Genomic DNA, 25,932 nt, shown 5'->3' with positions numbered 1-25,932 from the left:
AGATGACACTCACCTTCTAAACTCTGGTTGTCATTCTGCTAAACCTGCAAGCATATCAGTAACAAGTGAAGCAATTGTGCCATGACAAAGTATAAATTGACTCTGCTTTTCCAATACAATAGTAAAAGCCAACCACTAACTTATTATTCTGCTATCCATCCTGCTTGAATGTCAAAAGATTGCCAAAAGATTAAAAAAACACTAATCGCTATCCTGAGCAAGAGATGACAGAACTCCCCTGGATGCAAGTTCCAAAGGGGTTGTGAGCAACACTGACGACAGTTGTCTCACCAGCAACAAAAATTATTGAAAATTCTAACTGAGTACATACCACAAGCACTTCACTGTACGTAGACTTATTTTCAATTGTCCACTGAAGTGAAAGGGCATTGCTTTCTTTTTAAATACTGTCACAGTTAGTGGCACAACATGGGATATGAATGCTGGTGGTGTAAGGCAGGGTTGTCCAATATGTTAGCCACTAGACACATGTGGTTAATTTGGAATCCAGATGTGGCTAAATTGCATTTTGGATTAGTAAATAAAAATGAACAATAGTTAGGCATGTGTTCTCAACACTCATATTCGCACGACATATGCAAGTGTACTTTGACTGTTTTGTGCGTTTGTTGTCGATATGGTAAGAAGAAAAGTTTGAGTGTTTTTTGAGTGTGTCCTCTTATTTCTCTGGTTACTGCTAATTGGTTATCTGCTAAACTTGTGTGTTACACAAGTGAAAATCTGGCACATCTCTGGAAAGAAAAAGATCCGCCCCTGCTCTCCATCCAGAACCGGAAGTTTGATGAAGTCAAAATACCATTTGGAACTGCTGGACACAAACCTAGAAGCTGCACTAAGATTTGCTGTGTCTGGAAAATTCATTCCTTAATTCCAAACTTTGGTTAAAGAGAAAGACTGCAATGTTTTGCACTGATTGGTGGTGGATGTCTGTTAAGTAGATGTTTGGTATGCAAAGTACCTTTACCTGTATTGTGTGAATGTGTGTAAGGCGCTTTCTACTAAAATTAGTGCACATTGCTAAACTGGTGTCATCGTAGCCACACCTGTGGCTAGTCAGCAATTTCTGTTGGATAACAATGGTACAAGGCATAAAGAGGTATTGGAATCTTAAACAATAAAATTCCCATTTGATTCAAGTAGAAATGTGTGTATACTGAAAAGAATTTGCATTCTAAATATAGTAACTGATTAAACCATTTGTATGAAAATAGGTTATCACAGTAGAAGGAGGCTATAAGTTCTGGTAGAGAGATCCATGTACTGTTGCTAAACAAGGAGCAGCAACTGTGCATAAAACAATTCAGTAACAAAGAAAGAGTACCTCATTACAATAAACACTAAAAAAAATGCTAATGCACAATTTTACTCCCAATAGTTGCTGGGACAATACTGTATGTGACACAGGAAACAGAAAATGCATTTAAAGAATTTGCAAAGATGCATTACCTTTCAAATACTGAAAATCATTCATTCAAAACAACTGAACATATCCATAAAACTAAAAAGCGTACCAATTATTTGTTTAAAAGTTAAAGAGTTTGTCATCATTACATAGTGGTGTCTGTCAAGCAACATTCTGCACTGCAGAACTTAAACTCCACAGCAAGCGATACCTTCTATGAATTATTCATCATCTCATATTCTCCTGCTATTTTGTTGATTTCTACATGCTGCATCCCAAGCACATCTTAGTCCTTTATTGAAAAATTGTACAGCAAATGCTGGCATCAGTCGAGTTTGAGTGGATAAATACAGATTACAAAATCTCTCAATCTTCTGGCTGCAATTTTTGCCCTAAAATGCAATTGTTACTGTCTGTAACTGAAAAATGAACACTGAAGTGAAAAGGCACATACATTTACATTGCATTTTGTCTTTGCATTGGACAGTGCAACACTGAAATTCCAGCTAGCATGACAAAGTGGAACTTCATTTGCAAAAAATGTTGATTTATTCACAAAAATAAGAGCAACTGAGTAATCATGTGGGTGGAGGTGGGTACAAAACAACCACGGTTCTCTGCTTCTTTTTGCTAACCAGTAACTCCCAACTAGAAAGTATTTGAGTGCTCACGTTAGACAAGGTTAATATCAGTTAAATGGCTTAGTTACATTACTACACCTCACAAATCCCTTCATAAACCCCCCTTCGAGAAATCTCTTTTCAAGACTGCAAAACCACAAGCTTATTCAGTTGTTCTTAATTGCTAATTCCTCTAACAGCCAGGTTATTCTCTTGCTTCAATGTCTTTGGAGCCGGGGTACCATTCTCATTTCTCCAAAGGAGAACTTTACAGGAATTCTCATTTTCTTTGGCATTCCAGTTAAGATAATAAACTCCGAAAATGTAATAACTGCCGCTCCTCTGATGGGCGGGAAAGTACTGTACTGTACTTTGCAGCGAAATAAAGGTAAATATATTTCAGTGAATTCTGTGAGAGCATTTTAACTTTAACTGGTTAATTAACATTACTTCGAGTGAAACAATATTTTTATATATTATTATACGGCGGCGGCACTCCTCTACTGGGCGGGAATGGTATTTCGGCTAACCTCAGACACCACTTAAGATGGACAAAACATCCGTCCCCGATGTGTCCAGTGTCCTTACACTGTATATTATGCAAAAGCAACAAAATCTCCACTGTACTACACTAAGCAGGCAACTCGGCAAAACACTTGTGGTTCAGTTGGCCACATTCACTTGGGCAGTAATGATTATTTTTAAGCAATATTCTTTGTAGTCACATCCCAAGCCCCAGCTCAGGTCCGAAATACTTACTGTCCAGCGTCTTAGGACATCTTCCCGACGTGAAAGGGCCTATACAATGCAATTTTGTTGTTGTTGTTGAAAACTTCAGCTCAGTAACCTATAGATGCACAATGCTATATTATTATATGCTATACTATTGTGGTCTGTTGCAACACTTCCCTACTTTATGCCCACCAATAGAATTAATTTTCTCCAGTCATAGTTCGATCTACAGTAGGAAATGAAAAATTACCTTAAAGGAGTTTAAAAGTGGTACTTTATTCGCCAAATGGTAATTATATTTTCCTGCAGGCAGTTAACAAACACATATGATCACCACAGAGAGATTTGACAGTGGTGATGAATTAAACATTGGGCCTCGATCTTCACGACACGTGGAAACTCAAGTTAGTAGCACTGCTATAATCAGTACAATAAGCTTTCACAGCAGTGATGAATTATTCCCCCTCATCTTCACCTCCCTTGGAAACGACACAGCTGCAATCATTTAAATAAATATTTATATTATATATGTATATATTATAAAATACAATATAAAATATAAAATGATATAATATAATACTTAAATTTTAAAAAAATTCAGCACAATCGCTGGTTTACTTTACAAGCCTATAATTGGCACGGTAAGAAATTAGTGCTATGTGTCAAGGCAGTGATTTGCAGTATCGAGCACTGCATAATAAGCCATATGAAGGATCTGATGCAAGGTGCAACCTATTGTACAATGCCAACAATGCAGCACCGTCCGAAAAGAATAGACCACCAAAAATGTCACTGTCTCCGATTATGGAAATTCCCTCCTCATCAGCCTTTCCAACTCTTCCCTTCACAAGCTGCAGATCATCCAAAACTCTGCAGCTCGTGTACTCTCATGCACCAGGCTCCGTGACCCCATCACTCCCACCTTCGCCCGACTCCACTGGCTCCCCATCACTCAGAGGATAGAATTCAAGATCCCTCACTTTCAAGGCCATCCATGGCCTTACCCCCTCATACCTCTCTGACCTGCTGACCCCCTACCAACTTGCCCGCTCCCTCCATTCAGCAGGCTCTGGCCTGCTCCATGTCACCCCCCCAACCCGCCCTACCATTGATGGCCGAGCTTTCAGCCTCTCTGCCCCACACCCTGGAACTCCATCCCATAGTCCCTGCGCCTCGCTTCAAGACCCTCCTCTTCGATCATGCCTTCGGTCGCTCTCCCACCTCTCTGCCTTCCATCACCCCTACCCCACCCTTCCCCTATGCTCGGGTCCTGACCCGACTGTCCAGCGCCTTGGGACATCTTCCTGACGTGAAAGGCGCTCTATAACTGTAATTTTGTTGTTCTCATGTTAATTCACTTTTCCATCTGTACAAATTAGGGTAACTGAGTATTTATATCCATCAGGAATAAAATAGATTACCCAAAAAACACTTGATGAATGAAGAAACAAGCTGTACATTTCCATTCTTCTTCCAATCGCATCATTGAGTTTCCAACCGTAAACATATTTTATAAAATCACCACCATGTAAAGCTTCACTTGGTAAAAAAAAGTAAACGGTCAAATAATAAGTCACTGGTGTATATATTTAATATATATTTGAAACACTTTGTTCTGTTTTGAAGTACTTCAACAATTCCCAAGAGTGCTACAGAAAAATTATCTTTTATCAAATGATGTCCAATATATTTAAGCTATTTAATATCCCTGCTGAGTAACAACCAAATGTTCAGTACTCCATAGAAAATGAGACTAGCCTAGTGGTGCATTTAAAATAATATTCCTTATGAAATTCAACCGTGAAGAGGAGCTAAGGGAACATTTAATCACCTCGGCAAAAATATCCTGGTATATCAAATAAAAACAACGAGTAGCTCCAAAGAGAAAGGTTATCCAATTTTCAAGGAGACAAACCATAAAAAGTCAAGTAACAGCAATCCTCCCCTGTGATTTCTATTTCACTCATGCCTCTCCCTCTGCATGAATTCTTTCGGTTGCTTAAAACAAATGTCGCTAAGTAGGAATAGATGGCAAACAGCATACCACCCATACATATTTTCCTATGTACTAAAAAGCAGTGGTTTACTTAGAATATAAAAAACTTATTTCCACAAAACTGGCATAAAACCATTTTGTGTATTCTCTCCCTGGAGGGACACAGCCTGCTTACTTTATTCCTGAGAGCATTAGGCACATGTTGGCAAGGGGAAAAACTTCTGGACTGTGCATTAGGGTACTGTTGGAGTCTAACCACCTAAAACAGCATAGCTTGTCGTTGAGAGAATTGTCTGAGAAGCTTCCCACAGCTTATCCAGCTTGGACCACCCTACCCATTAGGCCTTTGGGTTGCAGGCTTAACTTGAGCTGAGTGCAAAAAAGAACTTGCAGCACATATGTGTTTGAAGAGTGTAGTGAATGAGCTGAGAATGGGTTGCGAGAAAATTGCCGAGACAGGGCGGTGAGGGATTTAAAAGCCAGTACGATTTTCAACATCTTATTTGGAATATGCTTATAGAATATATTTTTGAGAATATAAAATATGCAGCATACTTCCACACAATTAATGGAATACTATCCTAAGAAAATCTACTCCACATTAAGGTGATTACAATAACACTGCACACAAAAGGGTTGTGTCTAATGACATGTAATAATGTTCTTATCTAAGAAAGGATATATTCGCCTTAGAGGGGATGCAACGTAGGTTCACTTGATTGGTTCCTGGGATGAGGGGGTTGACCTCCGTGGAGAGGTTGAGTAGACTAGGCCTATATTCTCTAGAATATAGAAGAATTGGAGGTGATCTTATAGAAACCTATAAGATTCTTGAGGTCTTGACAGGATAGATAGTGTGAGACTGATTCCCCTGGTTGGAGAATCTAAAACTAGGGGTGATAGTCTCAGGATTAAAGGTCAGCCCTTTAGAACTGAATTGAGAAAACATTTCTTCACTCAGCGGGTAGTGAATTTATGGAATTCTCTACCCCAGAAGGCTGTGGATGCTCAGTCATTGAAAATATTCAAAGCTGAGAACAATAGATTTTTAAAAACTACAGGGATTAAGGGATATGGGGATAGGGCAGGTAAATGGAATTAGCTTAGAAAATCAGCCATGATCTTATTAAATGGCGGGTCAGGCTCGAGGGGCCGAACGGTCTCCTCCTGCTCCTATTTCTTATGTTTTTACGTAATGTTATTTTGGCTTATACATAGAATGTATTGTATGGCTGTCTTAGGACAAATGTATTGACTGAGATGGTGTTTAGCTTCAAGCAGGCCATTAGCTTGGTTATAAATTGTAGTTAGTTGTTTCAATGAAGCTTTGTCAGCTTTCTACAGAGACAAATATCATCCTTCATGCAATATCTTCCATCTGTCAACGTTTCATTGGTTTGGATGGGATGAATTACTTCCTTCAAGTATATCCATATCACTAGCCTTAACTTCTGTGATATTTGTGTTGATAGTGAATTCCATTATTTGTTCCAGATTCCTAAAGATATTAGTATAATTATTAAATTCATTGTGTGCATCATATATAAATGTTTTTGTTTAAGCAGAGCATTTTGGAGTCTGAGTTGTGGGCTTCACAATTATTGAATCCTGGCTGTGTTGCAGCAAACCCTCTAGAAGCTTGCTCAGACACCAACAGATCAGAGTTCAGCAGCTCAACAAATCTCGCAAATTAGACCCATTGTAAAATTACTTCCACTTCCCTGCAGTCCTCTTTCAATGTACTGCCTCCATTTCTCAAGTGCGGCTCACGAAGCAACATGGTGGAGGAAACTGTTGAATTGAGGGTTTCCCCTCCATCCCCAAAAGGAAACAGAATGCAAATATAAAAATCTCTCAAGTTATTGTGCGGAAGCATTGAAAACAGATGCAAGCCTATGCATCCAAAATCTTAAGGAAATATTGCAGCTTCCAATAGAGCTGCATGTGTCACAGGATTGCTCAGCTATCTACTGAATTAATGCAACTTTGTTCAAAAGTTATCGTTTCTGAGGCTAGACAAAAAGCAATATGCTGCAGATTGCTATCCAATTATAAAGACAATTGTTTCACAGAATGTGTTGATGTACTGAAAATGGAGCATTGCCAACGCAAAAATAATTTGACAGTGTATAAATGTCAAATGAAGGACAGCTCACTGTATCACAGTCATCTGGGTGAATACCTTGAAGGTCGGGTTATAAACAGAGTTTGAAAAATTTCTGATTTCTGGATTGTAATGGTGTAACTTCCTGTGTGTTGCATGCCTGCACCGTATTCACAGGAAATGCTGTTGATATTGCGTCCTTCACAAAGTGTTGTAAACAGCATATCAACAGCGTTTCTTGTGCATAGTGCTGTAATCAAAGCAGCTCTATACCAAGAGAAGGTGGGGAATAAGAGGGGTATGTCATAATAATAATCCTTGTATTTGGTAAAGTGCCTCATCGCGTCAGCAAGATGTCTCAAATCGCCTCACAGGAATTACTGTGAAATGGATTGACTATGTATTTGTAGGCAAATACGGCAGTACAATTACACACTGCAATGTCCCACAAATAGTTATGAAACAAGTGACCAGTTTTATTTGGGGGCTTGTTGGCCAGTGCCCCCATTTCCAAGTATTCAGTACAAATTAGCTTTTAGATTAGCAGTATTGATCCACTATTAACTGGAGCACCATTAATTAGAGTTTAAGATTTTTTTCCCCAATTGCACCTTAATTAGTTTGCTAAACCATAAACCTTTTCAGGCCATACCCAAATCTGTGCAAATCGAACACAGGCACAAAACGCAGAAGCAGCATTACCCTGTGATGTCAATCAGCTCACTGCTGTTAACATAATGAGGTGTTTGCAGGCATCTACAAATAAATCTCTCGAAGTTCAACTCCAAAATGTTAAGAGACCAAACAACACAACTGGTGAAACATGCTGGAGTCTGAAGAAATTCTATTGCAGTCACATTCATTTCCAAGTAGTTGATTCAGGCTTCAAATGCAGCATGAAAACGACACATTAAAATTAAAAAATGATCTTGGTCAGACACCCAAAAAATTCAGTTAGCTCTCAAAAATGTAGATAAAGTGGACGTCTGTCCTGTGTTTGGGATAAAAGGTGCTCTTGTAAAAGGAATTATACCGACAATCTGCTTAGCCTTTCCCTTTTCCTCAGATGGAATACCCCACCTCCATTGGGTAGTGCACCCAGGACTGCAACCAAGAACTGCCAACACTCATTAATATCCCAACAGCTTTACGACTCTAAACCATGACAATCTGTTCCCAAAGCTATCTGCTGTCAACACAATCAGACAACTACTGTATTAATGTTGTCAAAATTTAGTCTGGCAGTAACTGTAACAGAACACTCAAGTGTCTAACCAAGGACACAAGGGAATGAAATGAGTCATTCTGGATAAAAATATACACCAACTTACATATGCTCTGGAAACTCGTTTCTGCAAAACAAATGTATTTTCATATTGCTCGTCAAATCAGCCGAATTGACCTTTCAAGGAGATTTTAAACTTAGTTAGTTCTACTTGTTTCAATAAATGCAACTTTTGTCATATGAAAGACTTAAAAGCAAATCTAAAAGTAAAATTGTTCACTCACTCCATGGTTGTTTGTGGAACACTGCTGTGCGCCAATTTGTCTGCCACATTTCACCCACAAAATACACAGTCAATCCACCTTACAGTATATCCTTTGAAGCGCTTTGCGATGTTTTGACGATGTCAAATGCAACGTTTATTGTTATACATAAGTAATGCTGAATGTCAGTTGTTTTATAAAACTATAATCAATTCAGTTGGGATCTATGCTTAAATTTTCAGCTTATCTTTCATCTAAGGTGCCAACACTAAAAAAAAAGCACATTGAGAAACATGTGAAACAAGGAAATTATTTCTTCTAAATAGAAGATATATAATAGGCCCATCTGGTTGTGACTGGTCTGCCTCATTAAAACGCAAGAACCAATTCCATAAAATTTCCAAGAATTGAAAATTGCTAATTGCTAGTTTGGTAAATCTAGTTACATACCAATTATTTTCATTACTTTTAAGTGCAAACTAAGGCATCAAACAAAATAGAAAATATTGAAAGATTCAGAGTAGGTCAATCAGCGTGAGTGAGAAACAGTTTACGGTTTCCTAGGACCTCATCAATGCTTGATTTACATTAATGGTTTGCTTAGTTATTGCCGGGGTACTCTGCAGCTCCACAGTTGGATTGAGCACATGGACCAGTCAGCTTCCCGCACGCATCCTCAGTGACTTCACCATTCATGTCGCAATGTGGAAGCACTGACCAGCGGTCGCACTTGTTATTGGGCTCGATGGGAATTTATAGATTCGACTACTACCTTATAACAGAGTTCTACGGTATCTAGTTTCTTACATATATGCGAATCATGAATCCAAGTGATTTATGATTTGGATTTGTCTCAACTTTACCTTTCCAAACCACAGGATTTTTCTTCTCAATAAATAACACAAATAACAATAAAATATATATATTTTGCACACACACATACATACATACTCATTCAGTTTGCCAGAACAGTTTGAGTAAGACTCCAACTCATTTGTTAAAATGTCAGACTTGCTGGTATCAATACCAGACATTTTCAGCATAATTTTTCAGTACATAATATCAGTTAGTAAAATGCCCATTCTTTGCCTGTCAAAATGAATCACAGCTGCAGATTATGCTTGGCAACATTCAAGTGCCATCGCAGCAGGCCACAATACAGTGAGACTTGTTTCTGCTAGACCCACAATATATCTTACAGAACGATGCTGCAGAGTCACAGCAGCACTCTTTAGACTGACTAGCACATTACTTACAGAAGGTGGCCATTCATGGAGCTGCATTCTAATTATTATTGGTTTGCTTAATTTTCTTGGTCACTTAACGTTATCAAGGCTAAAAGTAAACAGATTATCCCTGAGATTTACAACATAAATGAGGAGAATCACAACTTCAGAAGATTGTATATCAACGAAACCTAGATGTAAATGTACATAATGAAGGGAGAAACAGAGACAGAGAGAGAGAGACTGTAACAGAAGAGAGGCCAAGAAAGAGCGATAGAGACAGAGAGAAAATGTATTAAAGGAGTCTTCCTACTGAATCCTCCCAAAAGGAGTCCTCCCAGCTAAGTATAGATAAAGACGAAATGTCCGTTTGTGTATGTGTCTGTGTGTCAATCTACATTCCATTCTGAATCCTTTGGTTGCAAGCGAAACTGCAATGGGTACAGCTAGTTTACAATAAATTGGTTTACTGACATAATAAATCTAGCTCCCTTCTTTCTGAAGCAAAAAAAAGAGCCATTTTGCTGCAACATCGAGAAAACAATACACCAGTTAAGTTCAAATAAATAATAAAGTTCCAATAAATACATACTTCTCACTGAATCCACTTGCTCAGCACTTTTAGATTGGAGCCCACTACAAAAGTCTTCCAGAAAAACTTGGAAATACAAGGCACATGCTTTCTAAAATGTAAAACATACTTGCACAGCAAGTGCTGGATGCTGAGGAATTTCTTCAGATACTTCCATCACCATCATCCATATATGAAAATCAATAAATTGCAATCAGAAATTACCCATATATTTTGCATACAATCAGTATGAGTCCTTAAACATTGCCGCTACCTTATTGCACCTTGTTGATTCCTATCTCTCTCACCGTCTCCACTTTGTTGCCTCTAATAGTTTCTCCTCTGTCACGTCTGGTGTCCCCCGGGGCTCTGTCCTTGGTCCTCTCCTTTTCAATAGCTACATGCTCCCCCTTGGTGACATCATCTGCAGACATGGGGTCAACTTCCATATGCATACGGATAACACCCAACTCTTATCTTTCTGCCTCCACCCTCAACTCCAGGACCACTGTTGTCCTGACAGACTGCCTGTCGAACATTAAGTCCTGGATGAGGGCAAACTTCCTACAGTTGAATGTGAACAAGACTGAGGCCCTCCTGATTGACTCAGCACCTCAGGCTCTGGCAGCATCAATTTCCATGGTTGCACACAACAACTCACCAAGCCAGTCAGGAACCTAGGTGTCTTGTTCGACCCTCAACTGTCTTTTCTTCCCCACATTCAAGCCATGACCCGCTCTGCCTTCCCTCAACTCCGTAACATCGCCCGACTCCACCACTACCTCACTCCTCAGGCCACTGAAACTCTTGTTCATGCCTTCATCACCTCCAGGCTCGACTATGCAAATGCCCTGCTTGTCGGCCTTCCCAACTCCTCCCTCCACAGGTTACAGATAATCCAGAACTCTGCAGCCCGTGTCCTCTCACGCATCAAACTCGGTGACCCCATCTCACCCATTCTCGCCCGACTCCATTGGCGCCCTATCCTTCAGAGGATCCAGTTCAAAATCCTGGTCCTCACCTACAAAGCCCTCAGTGGTCTCGCCTCACCCTATCTCTGTGACCTCCTAACCCCTTACCAGGGCGAAACCTTGGGCAAGTTTCCTTACTCCACACGCGTAATAATAATTCCTCCAGAAAACAAAACAATAATAACTTGGTCATTTTCAATCTACGACTGTTTGTGGGACATTGCTGTGTGCAATTGGCTGCCGCATTCGCCCACAAATATACAGTCAATTCACTTTACAGTATATTCTGTGAAGCGCTTTGAGACGTCTAGAAGACGTGAAAAGCACTGTATCAAATGCAAGGATTATTATTATTATTAACAACCCGCCCGCTCCCTCTGCTCAGCCGGCTCTGGCCTGCTCCACGTCCCCCAACCCACCCGACCCACCGTTGGCGGGAGAGCCTTCAGCCACTCTGCCCCCAACCTCTGGAGCTCCATCCCCCAATCACTCCGCCTTGCCCCCTCCTTAGCCTCCTTCAAGTCCCGCCTCAAAACCCTCCTCTTCAACCATGCCATTGGTCACCCCCCTTCCCTTCCCTTCTCCCCCCTGACCCCAGCTCGGGTCTGAAATGCTGTACACTGTCCAGCGCCTTGGGACCTCCTCCCGACGTGAAAGGCGCTATACAAATGTAATCTTGTTGTTATTGTTGCACCCTTGTGATTGACTTTGGCTCTAATAATATGTGCTGGATAGGTGGGGAGAGACAATGTTGAAGTAGTCCTTCCGCTACAACCTCCCACACGGTGCATAATTACTTTCTATTATCCATCGATTTCTCACCAATCCTAATATTGGTGAATGTAGTTTGAAGCAATGTTCCATAATTTTAATTTCTTAGTGGAAGTGCAATATGTTTAAAATACATGTTGACTGTTTTTGGCACCTACCTTGCATCCAAACTAGTTAATATGCCGTTGGATGAGAGATAATCATCATTCCTCTCAGTTGATTGCACATTCAGGACTGGAGTAGCCATAGAAATTGCAAGTCGGGCTCTTTTCTCATCCTTTTCAAGCACTCTCTTCATTCCACCATTCAGGAAATATTCTTGGCAAACACTGTAAAAGAAATAAAATTGCTGCTATAACATCTCCACAATGTACATTTGTAAATAAAAACTCCCTAACAGTCTGCATGAATAGCAAGCAAGTTTGAGAAAATAAATATTACCAATTTCCACCTGAACTAGTTGATCAAGTCAAACTGAACCAAGGGATGTATTTGATTATTTCAAATCACAAAAGTCACAGTAGATACAGTATCAATATTCAACTCCATTTAAATTGTGTCTGTCGGCAACAAAGGAATGATGCCGACAGCAGAATTGAAGATTACCTCAGTGAAGACAGAATTGAGAAACAAGTACCAATTATTTTGAGGTAGATATTGAGATATATGCAGTAATGTCCTTCACTATTCAATTCATGCAGCAAATGAATTCTACACATTCAACAGAACAGATCAAACCTTCACACCTAATTTAAAGATATACACAAATCAGATGCCCCCTCAGACAAATTTGTGGAATCTCAATATTCTGCAACATTGAGAAAGTAGTTGGATCCCCTCAACTGCCCAACTCATTTGTCCCTGACCACAGAGCCTACTCACTGGCTGAAATGGTTATGCATGTATAGAAACTCTGTCTGGTTTCAATACTCTTAAGAATGGTGATAGTTTCTGTGTGTGTAAGACACATGGCCCACCACAAAAACTTCTGTAAATTCAACAGTGCAATGAGATATCAGGTGAATTCCATTTTGACAAGGAATTTTATAAGCAATTGAAAAGGATTGCGGTAAAAGACGAGTCTGTTGCTCTTTAAACATCATGATAGAGAAACCTCCAAAGGGGCAATCACAAGATATAGAATCGTCCTGAAAAATCTAAAATTCAGAATCTTTGATTGGGAGCAACTTGGGTTTATGGTACTCTTAATCCTTTGCTCACTACTTGTTAATGACTCAAAATATGGATTATCATCCAATTACAGGGAGATGGGTTTGTGTGAAAATTGCCACAATTGTCACAACTACAGGAGGAGTTTGGGATAACATCAAGCTCCATGCTCCAGCTCAGTGGTGGCCAATCTTTATGGATGTCCAACAAAATAAATGTTCTTGATTGATTTATGGCATAAATCAATAAATATTCAATCGAGAAAAAACTGAAAACGCATTACGGATTGGACATGGACTTACCTAAACTCGTGCAAATGTTTGGGTGGGAGGAGGGGGCTTCTTTATGGCCCCACAGGCAGGCGACAGGTTGCTCTCGCTCACCACTACTCTAGTTACTCATCAAATTAAAGATGCTCATGTTAAACCACAGAACATAAAATCTGAAGAGTAGGTATTTTATCGATGGTTTATATTGTTTTTTTCTCTTGGAGACTCAACCAATCATAAACCATGTAGACAACAACAACAACAAATTACATTTGTTTAGCGCCTTTCACGTCAGGAGGATGTCCCAAAGCGCTGGACAGTCAGGGATCCGCACCCGAGCTGGTGGTTGGAATCAGAAGGAGTGGAGGGCGGGGAGGGTAGGGGTGGTAGGATGACCAAAGGAATGGTTGAAGAAGAGGGTCTTGAGACAGGTCTTGAAGGAGGCAAGACCAAATAATCAAATAATTTAATCAAATAAGAAATAATCAATTTATTTGATTTGTTGTCTTAGCCTAAGGTATTGAAATTCTAGTTCCACATTATGCAATGGTCAACGTATTGAACAGAACACTAAGATTCTTAATCAATAAGGCTGATTAATATTCTTCAGATGTTTGAGTCACCCGTGATTCATAGCTCAGCTCTTCTGGCTTATCTCAAAATATTTACATTCATGAAATGCAAAGAAATAATTTCCTTCCTTTTATCTGCTCACTTCACACTCTCACCCTCTCACCCAGAAGGTTGGTATGGTTGATACATATACCTTTCCATGACTGTCAATGGCAGATGATTAAAATACGTTTATCCTCAAAGCAAAATATCTGACTTCTGGTGGAGAAATTAGAATAAGAATTGCAATCGCTATAAATGTTGAGGCATACCGAGACACTGTGAGTAATATCTATTGCCTTCTGTAAATTATACACGTCTGCATAGACAAAGCTGGTGTAAAGAAACTGTAGGTTGGAATTTAACTTTACAAGTATGCGAAGACAAAACTAAGTGGGGGTAATGAAATACAGCATGGTCAAAGAGAAGAGAATACAGAATTTTCTCCAATTGGTTAAGTTTTCTTTTTAAGTTTCACTTTGTCAGCCACAATGATAGAGGGTGCATAGACATCTATTTCTTGGCTGGCAGGTACTACTGCAATCCTAAGGGCGTTAGTGACAAAGCGGCTGTGAATTTCATTTTCAAAGTGAATTACATTGCAAATGAGAAGTATGCAAATTTACAAATCACAATGATGTATTTTTGACAGCATACAAGTCAAATTGAGGGGGAAGTCTGCAAGAATTTGCAAGAGGGGAAAGGCATGGTGGAGGAAGATGAGGAGATTTCACAGAGATGACAGTGAAATAGAATGTAATTTAATCAACACAACAGAATGATCAACTTTCATGCAACATTCCTTGTTTTTTTTAACAAAGGAAAAGACAGGGAGGGCATTTTTCAAGTATACTTCAATAAATATTAGAAATTGAGTCACAATTTTGCAAGGGTTTTAATAAGTATAGTTCTTCAAAAGTTCAAAGTGCATTAGTCATGAAACAGCATATTGCTGAGCTTTTTAAAAAATATTTTCGCAATACAAATTTGTTTTACCTTTTTTTATTACCCAAATAATTTATACTTATATTATTTATAATTTATACTCAGCATCACCATGCAGGGATGCACACTCCACCTCACCGTGCCTGTCTAGAACCCTGATGTCTTGTTTGACCCTCAACTGTCCTTTCTGCCCCACATCCGTGCCATGACCCGCTCTGCCTTTGTGAGATTGTAGAAAAACCTTTTATACCTAGGAATAATTTTATACCTTTTAACCAACTATTAGATGAACAAAAGCAAGTCCTGGGAAACGCAGACTCGGCAATGCCAGCTGCATCCTTATCTGGGCATTTCACAGAAGCAGGGAAGCAGTAACTTCTGCAAACCTTGAAATGAATAAGACATTGTCTGACACAAACACCATCTGGAGATAAGCTTATGCCTCAAACGTCCCTGAATCATCCCCTAACCTGGGCCCCCTTCCTTCATTAGTACTTACTCTGTGTTATAAGTTTAAAGGTTACATTCTTGTTAGATAGCTTGAGAATATATCTTGTGTACTTTAGACAACGGTATCAATCAGGTACATACTCTATGACAATTGTATTTTCTTGACTCTTCAAAGAATAATAATCAGCATGAATAGAGACTAATTAGTAGACGACATTTAATTTTGTTAAGAGATATGGATTGATTGACGTCACCATTGGAATAGTTGTTGGAGCCACATGATTGATAATACCAATTAAACTGCCCTTGTATGTATTACAACCTTCAGCACTTTTTGGGGATAAAAAGGCTGCTTTAACTGACCATCGGCAGCTCATTCTTTTGACTGTCCGGTGCTCTTCTTGGAGACTGTTGACTGCTCTTGAATCAGCTCTTGCAATTGCAATTAAATCTTACTTTGGATATATCCACGGTGCATGGTCTGTTTGTAAGACGACGGTTGGGACGAACGAAAGAGTTACAACTCTACACCTTCCCCCACCTCTGCCACTGCCTCACCCTTCAGGCCACCAAAACCCTCATCCATGCATTCATTACATCTAGACTCGACTACACTAACTTTCTGCTTGTATACTTCTGATTTTCACTAAACACTTTTATGGCAATTGTGCTAATCTCAAACATTGGGTCCTTCACTGAAGTACGATACCTTAGTCATAAAGATCCTTGTGTCTAGTATCAAGGCTTAAACACATTGGTTATCATAGCAGGTATTATGTAAGATTTTAATATGCTTCCTGTTTCACAAAGCTCAAATCAAATGAAGCAAGGAATGAGACATTATCATTCAGGACTCCAAGCTAGCTTCCAATGTAGACCTTGTCCAACTTTCTCTTGTATCACCAATGCACTCAATATCCTGAGGGATCTAGACAACCACACATAAAACCTCAAACATAACATTTCTGATGACTTTCAAAAGTAATGGATTGCAATACCAAGATGTTGACCTCCACCCTTAAACCCCCAAGACTCAACTCTGAACAGTTGTATTCACAATGTAACCTCTACGGTCCAAGCAAATGTGTTTTAAAAAGTACTAGCTTATCCTAAAACTATATGTATTATTTATTTTAGTTAAAAATACATTAAATTCTTTTGTAAGCAGCTTAGCGATCCAATACACTACTCCAAGATTAGAAATCAGCATCCTGTAAATATTACAAATCATAGCCATATCAACAACGTAGTGTTCTCAAATTCTTGGATGCAAACAAAAAACATCAAAAGGTAGACAAGTGTCACTTCAGGTTTAATTATAAAAGAATAGTAAAAGAGGCAAATACAAATAGAGAATATCATTTTCACAAATCATATTTGTATAAAAAAATGAAAATTATACCTACACAGCAGCATTAATCTATTATTTATTACAAATAATGGCATTGTTTTTCCAACATTGTTGCTTTTAGATTGCAAGTGCTGTGAAAAAATAGGATTTTACCCCTTCTTAAGGCTTGTCCTGCTTTTCTGGCTATGAACAGCTGAATAATGTTTGCATTTTTCATCAAAGTTAATTTGTTTACTATATCTTCCAGTCTGAAGAAAAATCTTTGCTGGCTCTTTTAGCAGCAGAGAATTCACTCACTCGATTCTTAACTAGAGATTTAGGTCACAAGCTCTCAAATTCCAGTTGTGAAGGACATTCAAAACTCACTTGTCCTCAACGAGAGCTTCACCAGTTTGTGTCCAATTCACTTTAGGAAGTGTTGTTCAGGAAGATGGTGCACCATTGGAGAGAGAATGGGAAAACTGGCAGAACCAGTCCCTCCCTGTAGAAATGCACCTCCTGTTGGCTAATCAAAAAAGCAGCAATGACAGGCAACATTAGACATCCAGGATATGGACTGTCGCTCACTCCCAGTTAAAGGAGATTGTGTGGGAGCAGGTGAAATAATGGGCAAACCTAAAGAGGAAAGGAGCAAAAGTTGTAAATCTCTAAAATGTGTTTTCTTAACACGGATTTTCAAATAGCCATTAACATAGGAAATCGTATTATATTAGGAAAGAGCAAAATAAATCACCCAAGCAACTGCCATACAATACTCTGGAAACATTAGCAAAATAAAAACCCTAGCCTAATGCTTTTTAAGTGTGGTTGAAAATGCTTCACTATTGTATTGCTACGCTCTGGTATGCATTAAGACATTTCAACTGTTATATCTGAACATGAACAATTGGTGCAATACATTGCTCCATGTTGAACTGTAGGCTACTAAGGATATCAGATGGATTAAAATAAATATAAATAAAGGCGACTTTGTTTTTTTTAAATTCTCCTGAAACTTATTTCGTCCACCATTGGAGTACAATACAATTTACATATTGAGTTTTGTTTGGGGAGACAAGAGAAGATGGGATTGTTCTCCTTAAACCAAAGAAGGTAAAGGGGAGATTTAATAAAATTGTTTAAAATTCTGAGGGGCTTTGATAGAGTAAATAAGGGAAACAGTTTTCACTGGTGGTTGAGTCAGAGGATCAGAGTAATCAGAGGACACAGATTTAAGATAATTACCAAAAGAATCAGAGGGGAGATGAGGAGAAATGTTTTTATGTAGCGAGGTTTTAAAATCTGGAATGCACTGCCTGAAAGGGTGGTTCAAAAATATTTTTCAAAAAAAAATTCCAACAGCTGAGATCAATGAACTACATAGACATGGGTTCAAACCTGCAGCTTTCTGGTCGGATAACAAGTGTGAACCTTTTTTTGTGCTGAACCAGGCAGTGCCTTTATTTACCAGCTTATTTTGGGGAGCGGATTCAGTTTCATTAACCCGCCGTGCATTTCCTGCTTTTGGGCTGGATTTGCAAGGGAGCAACAGCTCAGTTTATTGATAAGTTGACTGGACTTGCCATTCACAAGAAATGCAATTTTAATGTCACATCAAGCTTAAAGGAATGGCAGAGCTGAGACAAGTTAAGACTACAAAAATAAACATTCACCATCCAAGTGAGGGTATAAATGAAGAGGGATGATAATAAATAAAATGCAGGAGGAGGGAATCCTTGAAATTGTGCACAATATTAGAGAAGCCTTATTTATGCAATACAAGCGTCACTGAAATCTGGCACTAGCCTTGCTCTACAGCTGTCTGAGACACTATCCTGCATAATGTGTGCTATACAAATGCAAACTGTTATATACCCAGTGCTATTTTTTCTCAATTTCAAAGTTACCTGCACATTGCATGCAAAGCAGAATTTTCTACAAATACATGGTATCTGTGTTTTAACTCTTCCTAGTTTTTGTACTGCTTAAATATTTGAAATTTTGACATCAGGCAATCAATGCAGAAGTTAAATTAATTTTTCAAAGTGAATAACCTTGGCAGGAGTAGTTTGTTGTCTTTCAAGTGAATGTCTGCTTTTGTTTTTAAAATCAAACATTGTATGCATGCAGTCCATATATAGTGTTCTCAAGTTACTATGGTGTTAAATACAAGGCTAACTTGGAAGCTAGTAAGTGTATGTCTGATGTAAATTTCAAATGTGTTGTCAAATAATCAGTGTCCTGGTATTGATACAAGTTAGGTCTTTCTTTAACTGTGGTTTGGTGCAATGATTGGATGGTTAAATTCAAACTGAGAAATGAGGGGTGGGGGGGTAAGATATTAAAAATTGACCTCGTGTGGGTTTGTCCAAACGGTCATATTAACTTGCTTTCTTCCTCAAATTATCCAACAACAAGCAAAACATTATTGTTTATAAAAAAAATTAAGAGCAAAACAGAGCAGATCATAAGGCATAATTTGCAGCAGTTACACCACTTGCTTGTTAAGGAGTATTCTCAGACCTAGGACTGAACAAAATCCAACTTCTTGGAAGTTACTGAAATAGAACCCATCTGTTTCAGGCCTATTGGTTCCCTCTTCAATCACTGGGGTCCTCAACAGCATCTGTGTCCACAAGACTGTTTCTCTAACCTTGAACAAACCCTTAAATCCTCTGATTTTCCATCAGTCCACAGAAAATTACACTGTTCTGATCCAATGTAAAGTAGAATAATACAAATGAGTGCCTCCAAAATAGCTAAGATAGGAGCTGTGAAGAGCTGGACTTGATCTCTCGGGACAAAGTTTAGTAACCGCCCGTGTCACAGTCTTGAGGTTTTGTTATTCCTTGTACCTTTCAACAGAATCTCAAGCTAACCCTCCCACAGTTGAAGAATATTTCACTGCATTGTGCAGAAGTAGACCAGATAGTCAAGACAGAGTAAATACAAGAAATTATCCGGTCCTCTCAACTGCAAACCTGACAATTTCAATGAGATCTTCAATCCATGGGAAGAATATGTCCGTACAACAAATTAGATATTTTGTGATATGCAATGTGGTGCAAAAAAACAATTATCCTTCAATTGCTAAACTTAATATTTAGTCAGCTGGACCATTGACTGAATCTAAGCCACTTTGTACATTAACATTTTACTCACTTTGCCTCATTCATTCAAATATGGGAAATGAGAATCCTGCCTATAGGCCCAGGTAGTTCTAATTGGTATATATTAAAAAAATGTTTTTCAAACAAGGTCTTTCATCAGAACTGAAACTATGGGCTGGGAGAGGAACCCTTAAATGAATATAGATGGCAAGTCAAGAAACAAAAGACTTTAACAAACTTTAAAAGTAATGAGATGCACCAAGAGGTGGAAAATAAAAAATAAATATTTGCAAAATGTTCTTTTCTTCACTTCACTTTCCAACTCTATACTCAGAACACAGTGGCAGCCAACATTTTAAACTAATTTTTAACCCTGACCAATTGCATTCAAATATTTCATGAACTTCCTGGATGATTTCCATACATTTTTACACTCCAGTCAGCAAAAATCTGTTTTCTAATGTGCCACACTTTTGAATTGCAACTTCGGTTAAATGAGTAAATTGATTCATTTTTCCTTTTACATGAATCCAAAGAATACACAACCCCCCCCTTTCATCCCGAACCCCAAAAAACACATAGCTCCCTAACGTACCGAGTTTAAAAAACATCCAACTAGCCCTCCGTCCCTACATTCCGAATTGCAAAAATACCCACTGCTCTCCCCTTACATCTCAAGTCGAATAGCTAAACAACACCACCCCCTTTACGTATTGAGAAGAAAAAACACGCAAATACCACCCCACCCCTCCCGCCCACGCTAAGTTGCTCGTGCGAAAATTCGCTGAGCGGTTCCAATGCGCGGCACGGCTGGTGATCGGTACTAATTTGTTCCAATGATATGCCCGATACTTACTGAGATGTATGGGTGCAACTTTAATTGTTATAAGCGAGTGATAAAATAAATCCTTATTCACATTTTGTATGGGAAGCAGCCAGGATATTGACAATATAATGGTATAAGCCATGTGATAATATAGGATAGGGTCTTATTATCAGGAGTTCACTTAATTTTCCCTTTAATTTAATCTCTTAGTTTCATACTTTGTCCAATTACATAAGCAAAGTTTTTTTTTAAATTGATCAATGAAAATTTATAGGCAACTCTTGGGTGATATAATATTAAAAGAGTTAAGATTTATGCCTCATGAAAGTCACATAAGATTTTAAACTTCTTTCACAATGCTTCCTAGCTCTCATACAATAATGATACAGCCATGGATGATGACCAGAAAGCTAACAAATTTAAGGGAGATATGCCAATAATAAGAAAGACAGTGGTAGATAATTTCCAGTTAGAACTAATCAAGATTTTCTAAGCCCTTGTTTTATTATTTCCATTCGCAGCATTAGTTAGAATTTTAAAAATACTAATTATTTTACCTAGCAGTGATTTTGGCCATTGACTATTATTATTACTGACCACACAACATAGAGGTGCTTCCAACATTAGGTCAGAAATGGTAGGTCACCCTCCCACCCCTACCTTCCCCTCCCTCCACCCCTACTGATCCCAACCACCAGCACATTGGGACGTCCTCCTGAAAGGCACTATACAAATTAGTGTTTGTGTTGTTGGGCAGATATCAACAACAGATGACCTGCCTGCTATCTGATCATGTATCTGAAGGAATGAAAGAAAAAGGAAACCTGCAATATATAAGCTTTTGCATTTTGTCATTCCAGCCAACCCAGAAAAAATGCTGGAAACCAACAAGACAGACTGTGTTAGGAAAGCTATTGTGCATTTTAATATGAGAGTAAACGTAAGAGGGAAATTTCCTCTGTAAGAAACATTAAAGCTGTTTTATTTCTAATTGCAGCATCCTGAAATAGATCACCTACCTCAAAATCTTCCTCATTCTTTGAACAAACTCCATTGTTCCTGTACCAATGGAATTTCTAGTTGTCTAATGGGAGAAATATCCTCCAAAGGACCATGCAACTTCTTAATTAAGAAGAGGCTCTTCTTAATTCTGTCCATCAGCATTGAATGCTCAGTTCTCAGAGACATTTCGTTGAGAGCAGTTGCTCCAAGAGGTTAGTTTTGTAGTTCTACTGCACATTTTGAGATGTTTAGCCATGTCTGCATGTGAAACAAAATACTTTTGACTGTCTCCTTGATTCATATCAAAAGTATCCTTGGGAAGCAGTAGTTTGGCTATTCGGACAATGTCAACTGTTGGGATAAAGGCTTTCACACTATCTGATGTGAGTAACTTTTAATAATAAAATGTGCTTCAAATAAATAACATGCTTGCTCAAATGTTTTTATCTGAGAGTCCAATTTTCTTTTCTGAAGTCTTGTAAGGGTTTCCTATATTGAGTATTTGCCAAACTGAATTTGTACTTGAAAGCACAGGAAAATAACTTATAAGCTGTTATGTTCTGTATCCAGTCTGCAAATTGCCCTGAGCATTCTTATACTGTTTTTATGAAGGGGAAAGAAAATGAAAACCTGAGAAGGTATACGATATGTCTAAGTCCACCTAGTCCAAAATGAAACCTCTGCTAGGTTCTATTACAAGCAGAAGAAGAGTACCCGATGCATGTATGACAAAAGATATTAAGGGGCAGTTTCCCCCTATTGTTTTCCTTTAAGATGACAACAATTTTGCATTTGTATTTGCATTGAATGAGGAAGAATGCAGAATATGAACAATATTATAATATTTCTGAACAAAATCAGTTATTTGTTTTTATCCTTAAAAAGAAACCTAATTTATTGCAATTTGTTTTGAATCATACCTTCGACACCACTCAATCCGCCCTTCGCCCTCACAGCTTTTGGACCAATGATTATCCGCCAAGTTCTTCATTGCAACCGCATATTCACTCAGTGTTTCTTCATCTTCACAATGTTCACGCCATATCTTGTCAAAATCTCCCACTGCGAGGAAGGAAGGCAAATTTTAGATGGTCAGGAGAAAGAGGAATTCGAAATTCGAAGCTCTTACTTCGAAACATTCTGAAGGCAAAAAAAACATGACTTGCCAAGACCCAAACACATTTCAGGCATAAAAAGAACTTTTGTCGTCTTTGGCCCAGTTCATATTTTAGCTGTAAGAATGTGGATTCCACATGCAGTTCAACTTGATATCACCTGCCAACAAATGTGTTCAAATATCTGTAAGGTTTCTACCAACCGAAAGAAATAATGCAACAACAACAAATTACATTTGTATAGCACCTTTCACATCGGGAGGATGTCCCAAGATGCTGAACAGTCAGGGATTTGGACCTGATCGGGGGGTGGGGAAACTGACTTTGTACTTGAAAGCACAGGAGGGAAAGGGGTAGGAGGGCAGCTGAAGGCGCAGTCGAAGAAGAGGGTCTTGAGATGTGCCTTGAAGGAGGCAACAGAGGGAGCAAGGTGAAGGGACTGTGGGATGGAGTTCCAAAGGGTAGGGGCAGAGAGGCTGAAGGCTCAAACGCCAAAGTCCTCACAGAACACATTTTAATCCTTAGCTCCTTTCTTTATTTTCAATATAGTTTAACTTGAATCTACACAACAGTGAGCATGTTCTTCACTAGGCATAACGAGTCTTAACATTTATCCCTTGTACTTCGTTTCTCATTGATTTTCTGAGCAGCCTTGAATGAGTCCATATACTATACATCTCTTAATTTTTCAACCCCCATCTTGAGAGCTGCACGATTTTGAGTCAGGAGGAGTTATGCTCATCCTACATTGCTACAAATGATTCCCAATAAACCAGGCTTATGACATAAAATATTAGTATAAAAGAATAAAATGGCACACTGTACTTTTAAATCCCTCCACCCCCCAGCAGCTCCTTATATCTCTGCAACCTTTTCCTACCCAACTCCACTGCTTAGCAAATTTCGTCTTATTGCAAATCCCCTGGGTTCACTGTGCCACTATTGATAGCCAATCCTTCATATATTATGCCCCAAACCTCTAGAATTCCCTCCCTCTATCCGTATGTCTCACCCCATCTCTATGTCCTTAAATCCTGCCTTGAAACCCACCACTTCAAATTAGCCTCTGGCCAGCTCCCCCTTCTGTTGGAAGTGTACTTGCAAATGTCTGGATCGATCCAATCCCCTGCAGTCAGTCAGTGAGTTATTCAGTCAAGCCCGCTGACACTCAGTTAAAGTTCATACATGAATTTTAAAAAAGGCCAATTGGGCAAGGTACCTAAGGGCCACGCAACAATCATGAAACTGCATCACAATATTCCAGATTAATTAAGTCATTCACCTCATGGCTGCTTGTGGGGTTTAGCTGTGTGCAAGACAGATGCCACATTTGCCAACAAAAAAGTCACTACACTTGACAAGAATTCCTGTAAAGCGCCTCGAAATATTTTGACATACAAAGAAGGCTCTATAACCATACAAGATAATTTCTTTCTTACCTCAGCCAAACCTCAACCTCAGTAAAAAGGAGTGAAATACAGTAGTCCTAAAAATGAATAATGGTGTTTGGGAAAGGTACTGGGAGAAAATAGGAACCATAGCCCAAAAACAAGGATTCAGACAGCCTTCTGAAGGGACGAAATTGGAGGAGAAAAATTGGTGAAACAGATTATTTAATCTTTCTTCTGCCCACACTTAATGATTTTTCTCCCCAATAGATTTTTATTTTATTTCTGACTAAGCACACAATGTTTTTCAAGAACAAGTTGGTATTCAAACAATTCAGAGCCAGGTGTGCAGGCTAATGAGGCTCAAATAGCATTTGAAGAAAAACTCAATACAAAAGGGAATAAACTGAACAGAGTTGTCTTGATCAGCAAAAAACAATTGGAGATGTAAATCGAATACGTGAAAAATGCAGCAACAAATGCCGAAGAACAAAGGTATGAAAAAATAGTGATATAATGAATAGATGCATTATTACACTGTCAAAGGGAGTGACCAATTAGTTTCCTTAAAAACAAAACACTGAACACTTGGGAGAGCAAACGTCTGAACAGTTAAAAATGAATCAGTGGAAAATGATCGGAGACATCAGCATTAGAGATCATTAAGATAATGAAATGCTTCTTAAATATTCTTGACAAAGCAACATTATGTGACCCATTGAACGGTACCACAGTACAAGAACTCCGGGGGGGGGGGGGGGGGGGGGAGGTGGGGGCTGAAAAATGTACATGACTAAACTGCATCTTTTAAATTATATGCTGCTCTGGATTTTTTTCCCCTCAGCTCACTTACAATGCTGAAAGCATCAAATGGAACAATGGTTCTGCATGTAATTTTAGTCAGGCTGCACATATCATTATCTATGTAAAATAATAAATGGTGAATTGGCTTTTTGAAACAAAATCATCATTTTGATCAGTCGAACAAAAGCGACTGAGCCCTGAAGTCCCAGTTAGAACAATATTTTGTTCAAGTCCAGGGCAAAGAGGATTCAAATGCATTCACTTCAGCTGACTACATATTTCATCAGTTCTCAGTCAAGCCTGCACCTGGCTCCACAGACAAGTACAAGAGTTTTATTTTAAAGGAGTGCGAAATTTACCTTTAAAAAAAATTGACATAAGCAAATGCCAATGTCATCTAAATTTAAGAGATTCAATATTGAACCAAAAATGAAACTTTTTTTAAAAAAAGTGCAAGTGTGGTATTTTTAAATTTGCTTTATCGTGGAAGCAAGCATTTTCATCACACATTTTCATAGTTTTTAGAAGTATATATACTTTATATATTTTAATGTCTTCCCTTTAAAAAAGGGGAAGGAATAGTTACCGTGGTCAGAGAAGACCTGGCGGATTAAAAAAACAAGCAAGGATATTGAACCCAAACCTTTCCTTCAATGAGGCTGGGAAATATAGAAAGTACAAACTAAAAACTAAAAAGGCAAAACTTGGGGAAGTTGGGAAATTAGCATGCAGTTGTAATGAAAGTCAGGACCCAAGGGAAGAGTCTCTGATAGTCAAACTCACAAAATAAGAAAGTGCATTACATTTATTGAAATCATACCTCTAAAGATGGTCACCGTCTATAATGAACAGCAAGCATGAACAGTGATCAATCTCCAATCACAGAGGGTGAATGTTCATTAATAGATTGGACATAAGGGACTGATGTCAATTCCTTCACAAAGGTATTTATTCAGAAGATCTACAGGTGTCTTAGATTGAAGGGTTCTTTACTGATGACAAAAATACA

At 38.6% G+C, this 25,932-nt stretch overlaps 1 protein-coding gene across 1 annotated transcript in view; it reads right to left on the bottom strand.

The window, feature by feature from the left end:
• The window catches only part of bmt2 (base methyltransferase of 25S rRNA 2 homolog), a 47,932-nt gene that overhangs the window by 18,268 nt on the left and 3,732 nt on the right, over positions 1–25,932 (bottom strand). The window contains exons 2-3 of the mRNA XM_007894561.2: positions 22,537–22,678; positions 12,061–12,231 (exon numbers count right to left, since the gene is read on the bottom strand). Coding sequence (XP_007892752.1) covers positions 12,061–12,231; positions 22,537–22,678 — 313 coding nt within the window. The remainder of the gene's footprint in view (positions 1–12,060; positions 12,232–22,536; positions 22,679–25,932) is intronic.

Source organism: Callorhinchus milii, unplaced genomic scaffold (genome assembly GCF_018977255.1).
Source record: "Callorhinchus milii isolate IMCB2004 unplaced genomic scaffold, IMCB_Cmil_1.0 Scaffold5, whole genome shotgun sequence".
Taxonomy (NCBI): Eukaryota; Metazoa; Chordata; class Chondrichthyes; order Chimaeriformes; family Callorhinchidae; genus Callorhinchus; species Callorhinchus milii.
Note: the sequence above shows the minus strand (reverse complement) of the source record. Positions and strands in the feature narration are given on the sequence as shown.